The 17,519-nt window shown below is 44.4% G+C and overlaps 1 protein-coding gene across 1 annotated transcript; it reads right to left on the bottom strand.

The window, feature by feature from the left end:
• Window positions 1–400: 400 nt before the first annotated feature.
• On the bottom strand, window positions 401–15,994 carry LOC311061424 (uncharacterized protein). Its single transcript, XM_084080065.1, has 3 exons — window positions 15,222–15,994; window positions 14,686–14,791; window positions 401–6,432 (listed from the first exon to the last, which is right to left on the bottom strand). Exon 3 carries the CDS (start codon window positions 5,980–5,982, stop codon window positions 1,840–1,842), a length of 4,143 nt encoding a protein of 1,380 aa, XP_083936191.1. The 5' UTR covers window positions 5,983–6,432; window positions 14,686–14,791; window positions 15,222–15,994; the 3' UTR covers window positions 401–1,839.
• Between the last annotated feature and the right edge of the window lie 1,525 nt (window positions 15,995–17,519).

The raw sequence follows: 17,519 nt of genomic DNA, 5'->3' as shown, positions 1-17,519 counted from the left end.
GTGGATCTGCTGCTTTTGATGCGTTTGTGAGACGCTCTAGAGGTTTCTGCCCGACAGAAACGATATGCATGTTGGGAAGTGTTCTGAACCCCTAAATGCTCCTCATTAGATTGTTGCCAGTAATAAAATGTGGGGTTATCACATACATTATCATGGGAGATCAATCTGAAATCTAGCTTTTAGTAACCAAATAAATCACTGGCATATTTAATTCACTAAATAATGAATGAGCCTACTGCAATCCACACGGTGACAGTGCCTCCACACTTTTAAACCTAAATTGAGAATCAATAAACTACTTCATCAAAAGTAAAACATTATAAATACAATCCACCCCTGAATTGACCCCTAAAAACTACGTCTTCAACAGCACTGTGAAGGTCAAGGCAAGATTTAAAACTTTTTTAGAATTTTTTTTTTTATTTGATTTCTGAGGGTTTTCAACAACTCACTTTTAGGCAAAGAAAAAGGATAGTAATTTAGTAATAATATTACATGTTTTAGTTTTACAGAAAGGAAAAACACTGCTGGACAGGATCTAGTAATGAACTATGTGTACACGCTTTTGTTACAAAAAAATGGGCATAACTGTGGCATGAGGGTAGGTGGGTAAAAGGAGGAAGGGAGAAAAAAAAAGGAAAAAACACATCGATACATATACTCATCCCATTGTTTTACAAAGATAGTCCCCGACTTGTTCCCACCCACCCATACAATAGCAACAATGATAAAAGAAATGATACTTGGAGTAAAAAACAGCAAATAATCAATATATAATAAAATATAATACGAATTGTACAGTACACTCCCGTTGTTCCCGCTCTGTCCTTTCCAATCCTCAACACTTAAAACAGTTTTCCCAAATGGAGTCAGGGTTGTCTCATTTCCCACCCCCTTTTTTTAAAAATGACAAAAAGTAGTGTACATTAAAACAAGGTTACCGACACCTTATCTGTCCGGAGGAGCCCCCCACCCCACCCCAAACGAACCACTTTAAGTCAGTTTTTAGCACAAAGTCAACTAGTTTTGTCGGGTTTTTGGAGCGAGAAAAGACACTTTTCTGTAGTACAAAGTGATGCAATTTAACTGATTCACAAGGAAAAGTCAATGTTTTTCATGTTTAGGCAACTAAAACATCAGTTATTACCATGATCGAGTGTGAGACACGTTCTCAGGATGTTCGGGGATCTGGATTCTTTTCACTTGACAAATTTAGACCTTCGGGTCAAACATTTGAATATAAAAAGATAGCTTCTCCACGGGGGGGTAACAAAGCAACACACGTCATACAGACCAACAGACAAAGACTATACTTTTTTCTTTTTTTTTTCTTTTTAACTGTGAATAATGCAAAAACATAACTGAAAAGGTACTAATGGTACCCCACTCCTACAAAATATGCGTCCATAGTTTCCGCGCCAACACAGCTAACAAACAAACAAACAAACAATATTGTTGGATGAATGCCGCTTCTTTTTTTTCTCTTTTTTTTTTTAGATAGGTGCTACTCAAAAATAGTCACATGGTCTAAGAACACCACTTTCCCCTTTGGGGAAATGGAGACAGAGATGGATGGGTGCTTCTGATTGCAGGCCTTTTTAAGTCCAAGCTTGTTTCTCAGCCACCTCTGATGTAGTTAAGTTAGGATTGTATACAGTTGTGTGGGAGGGAGGGGGGCTGTGTGGGGATATTATGGTAGTTACACTAAAGCCTCCCCATTCTCTCCCTTTTTTGTTGTATTTTTGTTATTAAAAACCTGCGTGCCTTTGCTCGCTTTCTTGGATTACTTGAAAAAACAAAAAACATATCTAGTCTACAAAAACCTTTTTATTTCCTTTTTTACTGGCTGAACTCGGTCAGAACCGTTGATCTCTCGGGCTGGACCAATACCGGTTCAGACATTTGGACTGGTGGTGACTGGACCTGCTCATGCTCATGCTCATGAGGTTGTGCCTCTACCTCTGCCTCTGCCGCTGCCTCGGCCTCTGCGGGTTGCTCAGTCTCACGCTCCGGAGAAGGGGACTTTGATTTCCTCATCCCCCAGTTTGCACTGCCTCCCCCCGACAACCCCCGGCATGAGAACTTGTGGCGGCTCAGAAGCTTGGCGTTCCAGAAGCGGTGGCGGCATTTTTGACACCGGAAGTTATTATCCTTTAGGTGGCGTCCCCGGTGTTGCAGAGCTTTCAGTAAAGAGCTGGTGCGCTTGCCACACACCTGGCACTTCCGACGGGCCTGGCGTCCAGAGCTTCTGGGCGGGTGACGTATAGCGTGGTGGATCAGCAAGAATGCCTTGCTGGCGTAGGTGGCACTGGGGCAGATGGGGCACGGGAAGCGCTTGACCTGCAGCTCCATGGAAGTGAGGTTAGTGACTTTCACGACTCCACCAGACCACGCAGTGACCCTCATGGCACCACCCTTGACCCTAAGCTGGGCCAGCAACTTTTTCCTATTTAGCTGTGCCATGAATTTGCCCCTCCTTTTCTTCAGGATTATCAGCTTCCTGCGCGTGGCCTTACTCAGAGGGACGCCCACCAGTTTGCCGTCCCTCATGATGCTGTGGATCACCACGCGCCGTTTTTTCTTGCGGTGCTTTTTTGTCTGACCTTGCCGCCTTGGGTAGGTCTTTGAGCGGTACTGAAAATGGTGCTGCTGTCCACTGCCGCTATGGGTCATGTGGGACGCCCCACTACTATAGTTAGTCGCTGTCCCTGACCCAGACCCCGAGTCATAGAAGTGCGGGGAGTATGCAGAGGCCTGGGACTGACTGACACGTTGGCCATTGCGGTCAATGCCATGCTGGGACAGCTTGTGGCGCACTAGGCTGTTGGAGTAGGCAAAGGATTTTCCACAGACATCACAGCGAAAGCCCTTATCCAAGCCCACCCCTCCTCCATGGACAGTTTGCTGGTGGGCCGTCAGATGGAAGTGGTGACGGAATGACTTCCAGCACACAGTGCAGGTGTACAGCCTCTGAGAGGGAGTTCCAGAGGTCGGAGATTTATCCCCCTGGGAGTAGGAGTAATAATCAGAGTTTGCCGGGGTTCCAACTTGACTGATGGCCCCGATACCACCTTTAACCCTCCTGCCCTCATTGTCGATTTCCCCTTTCCTGTGCAGCTTCCCGTGCCTCACCAGGCTCTGGGCATAAGCAAACACCTTCCCGCACAAGTGGCACTTGTAGTTCTTCTGGCCAGAGTGTACCGTCAGGTGCTTCGTGAGGTGGAAAGGCTCACGGAACGTCTTGCCACAGACATCACAGGCATGCGGCTTCTCACCTGTGTGCACACGGGTGTGGCGGCGCAGTGTCTCGGCCCTCCTGAAGCGCTTGCAACAGACTTGGCACCCATACGGCCTCTCTGATCCATCACCTGGGGGTCCTGGGCTCCTTCTCCTCCTCATAATTGAACTTGGGTCTCGCTTGTCTCTGGGCTTTCTTGGCCTCTTGGGCTTGGAGTGGGGCTGGCTGGGATGGGTCAGGGGCATTGTGGAGCCACTGAGGCCACCTGAGGTTGATGACGGGCCCATGTTGCCGAAGCCTAAACCTCCAAGCAGGCCTCCAATGATGTCCCTCCTCTCTCCTTCTCGGCTCTCCGAGTTAATGTCGCAGGAAGCGGCAGCAGCTGCAGCGATGGCTGACATGGCGCTGCTGGTAACCTCGTCCTCAGAGTCATCCAGCAGGGAGGAGAGGGGCAGGTGGGGCTGCTGCTGTTGCTGTTGGTGGTGATGGTGCTGCTGTTGGCTCTGGGGGTGGGGGTGGAGAGTAGGCGCTAAGGGGGCCTTCCTGAGGGTCTGGCTTCCCATGCCATTGCCCAGTGATCCCTCTGAGGAGTACAGAGATGAGGACTGTGACCTACGGTAGTCATCCACCCCGCCGCCATAGGATGACTGGTAACGGTTTCTGGAATAATCTGTGGCATACTTGTCATTGGACATCCCAGCCCCATCTCCGCTGCCTCCCATTTTGCTGCTGCTGCCGCTGTGACTGGAGGAACTTCCGGGTTCTCTGGACCGGTTCTTGGAGCTTCGTGGGGGCTTGCCACAAGAACCGGATGCAGCGTGGTTGAGCAACGATGTACTCTCCCGGAAGCAACGGCCACAGGCCGGACAGCGGAAAGGCTTCTCGTCGTGAATCTTCTCATGCCGTGTGAGGGATTCGCGGCGGTTGAAGGACTTTTGGCAGATGCTGCAAGCAAAAGGGCGCTGCTGGGAGTGGGTGACGTTGTGTTGGAGCAGGTGGCCTCTTTTCTTAAAGCCCTTCCCACACTCCCCACAGCAGAAGACCCTCTCCGGGCTTGGGGAGTCGCGGTTCTTCCTGCCGTTGCTTTCGGGCGTCAGACCATGACTGCGGAGGTGTCGACGGAGGCTGGAGAGATGCGTAAATGTCTTGCCACATTCACCGCAGTGATAGAGGGGTTCCGGTTCTTGCCCCGATGAACCAGACGAACTGTGGCTTTCTTGGGGTTTGGGCAGCTGTTGGTTACCGTTGGCAACAAGCACGGAAGTGGAGTTAGAGGAAGGCGGGGCAGAGGAAGAGGACGAAGAGACGGCTGAGGAAGACTGTTGTTGCTGTGAGGAAGGGGAGAGCATAGAGGAGTGCTGCTCTATTCCTACACCCCCGGATCCGCCTCCCACAAGCCCTGTCGACGAGCTCTGGCTGTGCCCGCTGGAGCTACTGTTGTGGCAGTTGCTGCTGCTGCTGTGGCCGTGACTATGACTACCATGGCTGCTACTGTGGCTGCTGCTGCCGCCGTGACTCTCAGACTTTCTCTGGGGGAGGTAGCCAGCCATCGCCTTCTTCCGCCTGCTGCCTCCACTTGTCCCATGGCCATGTCCATGTCCTGAGGAGCTGTCGCCAGATCCCTTTGCGTCGTCTTTTGAGAGGGAGAGATGGAGGGGCAGGGGGAGGGGCAGCCCGGCCTCCTGCTGCATCAACGAGGCTATCTGGTTGGAGGAGAGAACGGGAATGCCTTGAAAGTCAAAGCCGCCCAGTGGGGCCGGCTGTGGAGCCGGGTGGAGCGGATGGGGGTGGTGAGTATGGCTATGCGCGTGAGATAAGGCATGAGGAGCCAACTGCTGTTGCTGCTGCTGTTGTTGAGGGGTTGAATGGCTGTGGCTGTGAGAAGAGTGAAGGGCCGGTGGAGGGGCGAGGGCCGAGTTGGAGTCGCCGGCCCCTTGGCCCAGACCCAGGCCCAAGTGGTTGTGTGTTCCCTGCTGAACGAGGAACTGCTCCAGGCTGCTGTTGGTGGGAACGCCGGACAAGAAGTACTGGTTGGCGGCCAGCATGCAGCTGAACTGCTGGTGCAGGCTGCGGGGGTCGGACTGGCCGACCAGGGGAACGGCAGTGCTGCCTGAGGGGTTGTTGGAGGCCGAGGCCGAGGTGGAGGGAGAGGGGGAGGAAGAGGAGGGACCTGAGGAGGGCTGTGGGACAGAGAGGCCCGGGTGGAGCGGAGGGGGCGGCGGAGCGGAGGTGACCACGCTCCCGATGACGCCGGCGCTCCCTCCCCCGCTACTCCCACCAAAGTCAAACCTCCCCATGCCCGAGTGGAGCTGCTCCTGGGCAAGAGCAGCCTCCGCCGGATGGAACGGACGCAAGAACTGGGGGTACCCCGACGAGGAGCTCCCACTGCCGCTGCTGCTGCTCATCTTGCTGGACTTGCGCGAGCTGTGAGAAGACGAGGAGGACTGGCTCTGGTGGGAGATGGTGGGCGGGGGCGGGGCACTCATCTTGGCAAAGATGGACGAGGAGTCCGCGAACGCGTTGCTCCGCGAGCTCTGCAAGGAGCCCAGGCCCAGCCCCGAGAGGAGGCTCCCCGACGCGTCGGCACTGGGCTGGTGCGGCTGCTGCAGCTGCTGTTGATGCTGGAGCTGGACCTGCTGCTGGTGGCTCAGTTGTCGCTCTAATCCAAGGCCTTTGAACTGATGGGCTTGGTGTCCACTAAGCATTTCTAAAATGTCCATAGGGTATTTGCTAAATTGGAACATCTCCCAACTAAGAGAAGGGAGGTTGTCCCGGGCTTAACTAGCCCAATTTGTTGCTGGGGAAACACCACAACCACAAACAACTTATTGAATAAAATGTTGACAAAATAAAATGGTGATTCTGTAACTTTGTTTTTCCCGTCACTGTGATATTTTACCAACCACTACAACACACCCTTATTCCTATTTTCTAAATCACAGTGAAGTCCTACTCATTTCAAGCCTTCAAGTGCTTCTGTAGGATAAATCTGTTATAAATACATACTAAACATTTATATGGAAAAAGAGATACAATTTGTAGTGTTCTTGAGGGTCCTTGTTAGTCAACAGTATGCTTTGTTTCTTTATCTGCCCAGCCGCTTGAGTCCTCGACTGAGGCGTGTCGACTGCTTCAAAGGACGCTGAACCGTTTTCACTTCCTCTTCTGTCCCTCGATGAGGTCCTTCAGAGTGTCTGTGGAAAAACAACAACAAGTACACAGGATGAGTGAAAAGTCACTTGGTTTAAACCACATTAACCCTAGAGACCCTATTCTGGGGCAAACATTTTGTACAAATAAGACTAGGAGATCTAGGAATAGGACTAGGAGACCCCCCCCCCTCACCAAGGCATTGCTAATCGAAATCCAGTGAAATGCTCTGCCACCATGACCTTGTGACCTAAACAGCAACCCAAAGCCTGATAGCAGAGCGGTGTGAGCTTGTAAAGCCTGTGAGTCTCTACTATTTTCCATGTGCGATAACGTGGTACAATGGAGTCAGTGTACATTAAAGAAGCACTTCAACCACTTTCAACCTTATCTTCATGTAAATGGTCCATCATTATACGGTGGCACAATTTCTGTCTACTCATTCCGTCTCTAATTCTCAGATCCTCTCAATGTTTGATGTCATCAACGTCAGAGATCCACAGGCAAGCAACACCATTATTAGTGTTTTTGACTTATATTCATTAACATGTGGTAAAAGAATATGCAAAAGTGTTAATTTGTGGATATTATGTTGTTGATGAAAACATAAAAAAAAATGCCAATTTTTTTAATCTATGGTGGGAACACATGTTGAGTGTTGGTTTATAAAGAGAAGTCATCCCTGTAGCACTCTACTGCGTGCGGACATTTTCAGACTAAATAGACTAAATAGGCTCTGTGCTTAACTGTAATCCCAGGTTTTCAGAGGGTTTTCCAGATTTTAACTGGAAACACATGTGAAGGTGTCATGTGTTTTTCCGGTTCAAACCTGCTGCCAGATCAATCAAACAAAGCTATGGGAGCGGAACCGGAACAGGAAACGGGTATTCTACCTTCAGGAAACCCGGGACTACAGTAGAGATTGATTTGTCTGATTAACTACTTAAGCCCTATTCCTTTATTTATTTATTTTTTGTACCCCTCTGTCCGTGAGAGGTAAATGAATCTATGTGAAAGGGACATTCATGATGTTGTTGAGCCATGCATGCACCTTGAGACTTTAATTCAATCTGGAGTGCTGTGCTTTCTCTCAGTGCAACAAAAATAGCGAAAACATGGATTAAAGCGAAATAAAATCTCACGACTCAAAGTGTTTGTATGACCAAGTACTAGATTTGTGAAACGGTATGAAATGAGCCTCCTACACTAGTAGCGCTGATTCCTAAACAATTAACATAAATTATGTAAAATTAAGATTTTCTAGTAATATTGTTCCTGCTGTCAACCAGGTGAAGAAATCACTGATTGAGGCTTTAACCTTTGCTTTTATATGAAATATCGCAAACCATTAAGATTGTATGGAAGATGCTTCTGAACATATTGCTAGTTTTACCGCTTTAAATGCTCTAATCTTAAAATAATAACCGAAAATAGCCCATCTACAGAGAGTTTGTAAATTGGCTATTTTCGCTGCGCAACATGCTTCCATAGAAGACATGCTGGCTTCCATAGAAGACATGCTGGCTTCTATGGAATCCATGGTAACTGAGAACTGTAAATCCATGCGAAAACCTGTGTTGCCGGTCATAGCCTCCTCTCAGCCTTGGCTTTTCTGTACCGTTCCATTAAATCCATGATAACAGCCACAAAAACAATCTTTGTAAACATTCATACATCAACTAAATACAAGCAGCGACTCCATCGGCAATGAGATGAATGAATGGTTCACTGTCACTTTTTCACACAAAAAACATTTTGTTCTCAAAAAGGAGCGTGGGATAGTTCACCCCTCTTTGTGTTTATTCTTTACTGAGGTGAGCGTAGGACAGCTTCAGAGAGGGAGAGAGACAGTGCACTGAAGAAACAATAAGAAGGTTTTGGCAGGATCCGATCCAAGGTCAGCACGGTAAGCGTCTTAACCCATTAAGACCGGGAACACATCTGTGTAACCACTTAAACCATTATTTTATACTTTGGCTATTCAAAAATAGCAGATATACAAGCTCATTTTTGAAAAATCTTGAATATTTTTGCAAATCTTTGGATATACATTTTTTAAAGCGTTTAACATTTCAAATTCAAACTCAAATCTTTGCTTCTGGGGGTCCCTGGAACAAAGTATTTTGAGATGGGGGTCCGCGACCAAATATATATAATTTTGGGAGTCATTGACATGAAAAAGTTGGAGCACGACTGATATAGTTTTTCAGAAAACTTTAGATTTATAAGACATTTGTAGAATCTGCCTCAGGTCTTAATGGGTTAAGCAGTAGACGGGTACCCGATTTCTTCGCCCTCCTGTCTATTACCCATTTATATAGTCTAAACACCCGTTCTTTCCCTGCTTATTTGTAGTACTTATTAATGCCTATGCTTTACATTTCAGGCCTTCAGCCCGTCGGTCTTAACCGTGCAAATTGCAGGTGAGCAAATAAGGGGTTTGAATCGGTACACAAGTCACATGATTGTTGATGGACACACTGAGGGTGTCTGTTGGGGGGCTGAGGGGGGGGGGGGGGTGGTTGACATACAGACAGTGGTGGAAAGTAACTAAGTACATTTACTCAAGTACTGTACTTGAATACAGTTGAGGAACCTTTACTTTATTTTAGTATGTCCAATTTTTAGTACTTTATACTTCTACTTCATTACATCTCTGACACAAATATGGCACTTTTTAAACTTATAACACATACATGATTAACCAATTAAGCCCCGTCTGTTGCATCTCGACACGTGAGCTTATAGATCTGCTATTTTTTTAACAGGCTTGATGAATTTTGCCAAATTTGACTACTTTTACTTGGTACTATGAGTATATCTTGATGCCAATTCTTCCTACCAGTGCATACAGAACAGGAATTTGGATCAGATCACATCTCTCACATAACAATGGGTATAAGGGGGAAATGCCTGAGAATTCAGCCTGGGCAATATGACTTCAATCCATATCACCATTATTTCAAACATTGATAATGATTAATGAACAATTTTATTTGTATTTTTTTAAGTGAAAATAGAAGATCTACAAGCTATTGTAGATCAGCGATTTCTCTCCAATGTCTCGATTGTAAAACCAAGTATCTTTTTCTAAAGATATTTTGGGGTCTTTTCTGCCTTTATTTGGATAGTACAACGTAGATTGACAGGAAACAGGAACAGACGGGCAGTGACACGCAGCAAAGGCCATCAGGCTCGGGAATCGAACCAGCCTACATGTGGTATGCCTATATGATACTTGGGGCGCCGATGGCTTAAGCGGTTAATCAGACTTATCAATTTAGTCCACTATAAAACAAATATCTATTAAATGTTTTCGTGTCGATTTGTTGATAAACAAGAATATAATGAAAAAACCTTTTGGTTAATGGGCTTAATCTAGGTTTCGATGTATTTTAGGTTAATTTCCCAGCCCTACCGAGTTAATGCCATCGTGCTCTGACCACTCTGGTGCGTTGTCCAAAAAACGATTCAATAAATGGAGGGTCGCACTCAGAAATAAAAGTCACATGTTTTTTTTATTGTTCATATGCCTCATATTGACAAGACGTTTCATCAGTGTCAAACATTGATGAAGGCTGGATTAGGGCTGTCACGATTATGACATTTTGCATAACCATTAATTGTCACTGTCTGTTTGCCTTTTAGGCTTCGTAATAAAATAATTGCACAGGTGACATATTTAATCATTTTATACTTTAAATGATAAAATAGCAGAAATAGCTGATCTACAAGCTTACAACGCATCACAAAGTGACACGGTGTAAGATTTCAGCTTCTTTTCCATTTGAAAATGTATGAACATTTTTCAACATGGAAACAATTATGATGATTATGCAAAATGATTGCGATGATCTCAAATAATTGCGATTAGGCGATTATGTAGTAATTGTGACAGGCCTAGGCTGGATAGCCAAAACGTCTGTCATCTTGTCAATATGAGGCATATGGAACAATAACAATATATGGACTCTTATTTCCCAGCCCTACTGAGAACATGACCTTTTCCAAAAGTTATTCCTCTCACAACCTCATGATGAAGTCACATTAAAGTTAAGATCCACAACTGGAAAGAATGGAACAGCAGCTGAGAACATACTATAACATCCTAGATAAGACTACTGAGGTGTCATGTTACATTTCATATGTGGGAGAGACAACAGAATTATAAAATAAAGTATGTCACATCATCCAGATGTTAACAGCAGCCAACAATGTATGAGCCACCCCCCAAATGAAAAATCAAATTTAAATTGTTTATAATTCCGTATTTTTTTGCCAATTTTGTGGACCATTGCTGTTGTCATGGCTGTGACTTTAACCTCGTCTCCCTCCTGTCTCCCCTCGCCTCCCTAGTGTCCCTCCCTTATATCAATATTGCATAGAAAGTGACACACTTAAAGCAGGTAAAATAATGGGACCCTCTATTGTCCGCCCATCAATGTCACAAAGACATCTGCAGTAGTTCATTGTTCTCCACCTGTCAAAAGTCAGTTTAACTCTGCAAAGGTTTATAGGTGTCCACCTGTCCAAATCCCTCATGCATTATTTGTCTGGCATTGAATCATTATTAAATTGCATTCACAGCAGACTGTCTGATTAGGTCATGTTATGAACATGTAATGTGTTTTGGCTCTTTCATCTAGACCAGTGGTTCTCAAACTTCATGTCAAGGACCCCCAAAATGAATATGTATTTGGCTGCGGAACCCCATTTGAAAATATGTTGTGACAGGGACCCCCATAAAATATTTGTGTTGTTAAAATGTTTCAATAATATTCAATTTTGTTTTGCAGATCTGCAAGCTCCCAACACGTCACATCGCTATGTACAACACATAGCTATGTACAACACATAACTTGTAGGTAGGCTATTTTCTGGGGACTCCTGGGGGTCCCAGGCCTTTTTTTGAACCACCGATATAGACGAGAGGCATTACAGACCCATGGCTCCAGCTACACGCGTTTCAAAGAATTCCAACAAAGAATTGCCATTAATAGAGCAGTTGTTTTTCTATTATTTCAACACAGATTTGTTGTTTACAGTGTAGCGTGATGAGTAAAAATACTACTGCGCCATCACAACATCCTGTTTTTTCACTCAATTCGGCCAAACACCAAAAAAGCCATATTTTTTCAGCCTAATAATGTTGGTGGGGGAAATTTGGGGGGAATCCATCGATCATTTAATACAATTATTTATCAATCTCCATTTTGGGCATGTATCGCATCGTCTCTACTGTTGAAATGCACTAAATAATTGTGTGACCAAGTATAAAATACCCCATAAGTTGTTAGTGGATTCGTTGATATGTAAAGAAAACTTGGAAAATATAATTTTTAAGAGATTCTCGATTCTTTGATTAATCGGTACGATAAACGATAGTTGGAGCCCTATAGATAATGCAGAGTACGGTAGGGGGTATTATTTTGCATGTGTCAGAATAAAACAAGTTAACGGGATATTTCACTTTTAAACATGTTTGAGGTCATTTCAACGTATACTCAGGCTTTTGTGAGCACCCCAGACAGTTTTTAAGTTGCTTGATTCAGTCAGACACACACCCCTTCCTATATAAACCCCATTGTAACTTCAAACTCCATTTTAAACATGTTAGATTCATTGAAAACACCCATACTTGGTTCTGGTGACTGATATTGGCTTTCAAAAATATGTGAGGGGCCGTGTTTTTTCAATAACTTTTTTCATTTATGTTTTACAACGTTTAGGAAAATTAAATACATTTAAAAAATTAAATAAAATGAATGAAAAAAGTAATTGAAAAAACACGCCCCCCTCACGTATTAGGACAGTATCAGTCACCAAAACAAGTATGTTTGTTTTCAATGAATCTAACGAGAGTTTGAAGTTACAATGGGTTTGTATAGGTTTCTGATCAAATTCATATCAAATGTTGAAATACTGAATCAAGCAACTTAAAAACTGTCTGGAGTGAAACACAAAACCCTGAGTAGATGTTAAAATGACCCCAAACATGTTTTAAAGTGAAATATCCCTTACAGGGAGGCATTAATGAGAGTACAGACATTACTGTCCAAAATGACCCTCTCAGGGTAATATTTCTGTTCTGAAAAGAGTGTTTGCCAAAATTGAAAGAGACAACATTCTGTAAGATTTGTGTGCGTCTCTCAATGATCAGGGGCTGGGACATCCTGACTGCAAGGATACACCCATCCAATGCACTGAATACCACCTGAGGTTCCAGTGTGTTCGACATGTCATGCATATAATAATTATGTAATAGACTGAACAAACATATACAGTATATGGTTGGGGAATGCTCACTTTCTCTGTTAGATCCTTCTGAGAATGATCAGATCAGATGATTGAACAACCATAACTTAATGTGTTTGTGTGTGTCTGTTTGGTTGGTTGTACTGGTAGGTGGGCGGCAAATTGAACTCTTGAATCAGTGACTCAAGAGCCACTTGAATGACTAATTCTTTATTTACAGTCCGCATTAGAAGATCATAATACTAGTCTAAATGCTGACAGATTGTTTCATGTTATTTGAGCTTAGTGCTTGTGTTATAACTGAACATCCTGAGGAACAACTTCAATTCCACATAACTGAGTTGTCAAAAATGTCCTATAATATGTCATCAAATGAAGGTCAGATGGAGATGCTTCGGTTTGTGTAGAAGCTTCATGGCATGCACATAGACATACTCAATTAAATAATTGGCCAATACAGTGGTAATGTTCCGCTTATTAATCACACAAAAAGTAGCCTAATGCAACAATTTCATAGGCAAAAATGTTATTATATAGAAAACTGATGACTCAACAATATGCCAATTAAAAGTTGCACAAAGACATGGGTCTGAAATGGTGTTAAATTGTATCTGTACTAACGAGCGACTTCATTTGCCATGTTTATATTTGGTAGTAAGTTAGTAACCATAACCTGATATGGCTAAATATAACCGGACAAGAGATTTTGGAAGAAACTAAAATCTTCAACAATTTCATAAAGTTTTTCTTAAGATTTTTACTTACACTACATGTTATAACACTGCAATGTCTATGGTCCTTGAAGTGATTTCAAACCACAAAACCCAAATACAAACAAATTAAAGTTGTTGTCCACCCACCACCTTGGTTGTACATGGGTCATAATCATTGTAGATCATAGTTTGTCGGCAACATAACTTCACATTTAGCCTAGTATAATTGATCTATAACCGTGTGATAGCGTTAGTATGTATTTTATATAATGTAAGTACATGTGTATGTATTGTGACCTATGCACATTACAACAGGGTCACTGATAATGTATATAAAATAAAAACACAAAATCTAAAATGTATGATTAAAGGCATAGCTTGTAACGTTTCCCTGTGTTCACATAAACCCACTATTTTACCAATAATGTCCCTCTATACCAGCAGTTATCAGCCACTGGAGTAATGTGGAGGTGTTTCCCAGAAACTGCCCTCTTGCTGTGTTTTGACGTTTTCACTGTTTGTTTTGGTAGACGGGATGTTTTTGGTCTACCAAAACAAACAGTGAAAACACCACAATACAATTAGAGGGCAATGTGTTTCTGCAGGTAAACACCATCACACCACTCCAGTGGTTGGTTACTGCTGATATAGAGGGAAGTGGTTAAAAAACATGTATACATTGTTTTGTTATGTAAACATTGGGAACACGTGCATACTACCTTAGTGTATATGAGCTAAATCCACACTGCTTCTTAAACTAGAGGCAATAGCCTAATATGGGTGGGGGGATCAACAACCTATGTTTTGATCTATGACAGCATCTGAGAGGTGCTCCAAAATGTCACATGAATTCTGGGAAATGCATTGCCACAAACACTCTGGTTTAGATCTGAATTAATAAATAATCATTCAAAACGTGCTATAATGTATCAACCAAGGACTGAATTGCCTAGTTCCTTTACCCACAAAGCTTGTCAAAAGAAACACCACACATTTTGTAGGAGTCCCTACTTTTAAAAATTGTGTTTTGTTTTTGTTTTCCCCATTTTTGGAAGTAAACTCTCATCCAAAATACATTTCCAGACTTTGTCATTTGGCATATCCAGTACACACTTGTATCCTCCAGGAATGTGGTGACTTGAATTCATATCATCTCGCAAAGGGACATGCTGTACCTACATCACACATATGCGCAAAACATTACTTGTGTGTAATGGCCTGGGAGCCACAACTAAAAACAGCATGACTGGAACTGGTACTTTAAAAAAAAAAGTAAATGAATGGCGCCTTATTTTGACAAGTTGCATGGTGTTGTTTGCATCTTCTTACCAGCTCAGCTACAGGTCTGTAGCATCAGGTCCTGATGGTGGCAGATACACAAGGAACGGGGGAGGCGGTAGGTCTCTTCATCCACGTTATATTGAAGTTTAAGAGCCTAAAATAACGAGAAAGTTGAAACACGTGAATCACAAAAAGGGACTGAAATTCGTTTTTTCCCCTTTTACTCATCATTCAACGTAAGCTAGGAGTCATCAATCACTTAGCAAGAGATAACTAGCAAATCGCTACGTTATCCCCGGTGTATTAAGAAATGTTCTAAGCATTAAGTCGTGCCCGATTGATATATAATAGTGTATGTGTAGCTAACAACAACCTAATACACACTTATATGGGGCGTAAAAGGCAGGCTTTCCGTTAGCACAGCCATGCTAATGGCTGGTGTTAGCATCGGGGGCTAGCTACGTAGCAAATTAGCAACCTAGAGGGGGGGAAGGGGGAGGGGGGGTCTAGCTAGCATATCTACTACAAATATGTTTGTTTTGGTTTTCCTGCCTTTGGATGTTGTTTGTTTACGTTTGTTTTACCTCGTTGTCACACGACGTCTGGCCCCGGTAGAGCAGAGGAAGGAGAATTGTCTCTTTAATAAAAAACTAAACCGTTGTGGAGGTAATAAGAAGGTTAATAAAAACAAGGCGCGGGGTGAGAGAGAAGAAGAAGGAGAAACACGGGGTCCGCTCGGCTCTTCTGGTTCATGTTATAATGCATGTTTGTTGGTTCATCAAGAAGAGGAGAAAGTCACTGCGGGGCCTTTTCTCTCTCCGTCCATGGAAAAACCCTCACGAATGTGATGGAGGAGGAGGAGGAGGCCTCCACCGCGGCCGCGGCGTCCATATCGGGGCCCGGTGGTGGGGAGGTGGAAGAGGAGGAGGTGAGGGAGAGGAGGACGGAGGCCGTTTTTCCAACCCGCTCACTATTAGCTTAAAAAAAAAAAAAAACTAGTTCCGCCGTCGCGGCCCTGATATTATGTCCATTGTTTGGAGCCTAAAAAAGAGGCCCCCCCTCCAGGCTAATGTTGTTGGAGAACTGGATGCCAAAGGGTTCCTCCGCTCCGTCGTCGGTTAAAAAAAAAATCAAAATATAGCTCCCACGGTTCTTTTGTTCCGAGTCGTTTATATTTATGTGTTCGTCCCCCCGGTTCGCTTTCTCTCTCTCTCCGCCCCGTGTCAGTCTTCTCTTCCAGTCTCTGGTCCCCCCTGTGTGTTGTTGCACAACCGGCCGCACGTCGCTCTGCTCCTCCGCCGCTGCCTTAACGTCCCTCCGCCAGAGCCAGCAGCAACAGCTACAGCCTGAGCCTACCAGGCTACAGCTATTGCTGCTGTTTAGCCTGGGGATCAATCCGCTTTGCAAGATTGCACATCCGATCTAGAGCGGATACGGAAATAGTTTCGTGTGTCTATTCTTGTGTGAGTGTAAATTACCGGATATAGTAGGCGGGCCTCTAGACCGGATCAGCGCACCGAGCGGTGAATAGGAACCAAGGCTTTCCGCGGGTGCTGCGGAAAGCCTGGCGATGCGAGGTTATAACGCTGTGTTTAGCAGCCCCCCGAGAGTCCGTTTGTGCTTCGTCCGCACCGCGGTGTCGTGCGGAAATAGCAGAGCTTCAAGCCCACAAGGCGTCGCTCACGCGACGCCTTGTGGGCTTGTAGCTCTGCTATTTCGACACCGTCGTGCGGACGAAGCGTAAGTCTTTTTTCTTTTTTAGGCTAGGCTTTAAAATGGTAGTTTCCTGTGTGCTGAATGGTTCCGGGTAGTAGACCCACACGGCCAGTTTTTTTCTGACCGCAAATGTCCACTCTTGTCCTTTATATTAATTGATATCTATTTAATCTTGTTTATTATGTGTCTTAATGTGGGATTATATACAGCATAATGCCATGAAAAAAATGCGCGTGCCCGTGTGTGTGTATGTGCGCGCGCGCGCGTGTGTGTGTTAGCATACCATTAAGAAAGATATCATTACAGTGCAGTCTCTGACACTGTATATCATTAAGCTGTGGTGTGTGTGTGTGTGTGTGTGTGTGTGTGTGTGTGTGTGTGTGTGTGTGTGTGTGTGCGCGTGTGCGTGTGTGAGAAGAGAGAGAATAGAGACAGAGTGAGTAGCTACTCCGTGTGTGTATTCACACTCAGTGTGTGAAATGTTAATTAGTCAATTAAAGATATCATTACTGGGCATACTGCATAACATTAGAGTGTGTGTGTGTGTGTGTGTGTGTGTGTGTGTGTGTGTGTGTGTGTGTGTGTGTGTGTGTGTGTGTGTGTGTGCGCGCGCGCGCGCGTGTATGTGTGTGGGCGTGCTTGTGTGTAGTGTGTTGCCTGCTCAGTGTGCAGAATGTTAATTTGCATTCAATTATAGATGCCATTACAGCACAATATTGCTACGTAATCTCTCTCTGTCTGTCTGTCTGTCTGTCTGTGTGTGTGTGTGTGTGTGTGTGTGTGTGTGTGTGTGTGTGTGTGTGTGTGTGTGTGTGTGTGTGCGCGCGTGCGCGCACGCTTTCACGTGTGTGAGAGAGCAAGTTTGTTTGAAATGAATGTTTATTTGTGCATGACAGAGGCGCAGAGAGAGAAGAAAAGTTTTTGGATTCTGGATTCTGCATGCACATAGAGGCATGTGCCTTTACAGTGTGCCTATACAGTATGTATGCATGATGTGTGCACACACATGCAACTTAACACAAATAAAGATAACACTTTTTCTTCTACTATCTAGGCCTATATAAAACAACATGAAAACAAATAAAAGATGCATATCGTTGCTGTTGAACAGAAACCTCTTATCTCCATATTCTAACTTTTTGTGTTATTTTGTAAATTAACGCCCT

The sequence above is a fragment of the Gymnoscopelus microlampas genome (genome assembly GCF_963454915.1).
Source record: "Gymnoscopelus microlampas genome assembly, chromosome: 15".
Lineage (NCBI taxonomy): Eukaryota > Metazoa > Chordata > Actinopteri > Myctophiformes > Myctophidae > Gymnoscopelus > Gymnoscopelus microlampas.
Note: the sequence above shows the minus strand (reverse complement) of the source record. Positions and strands in the feature narration are given on the sequence as shown.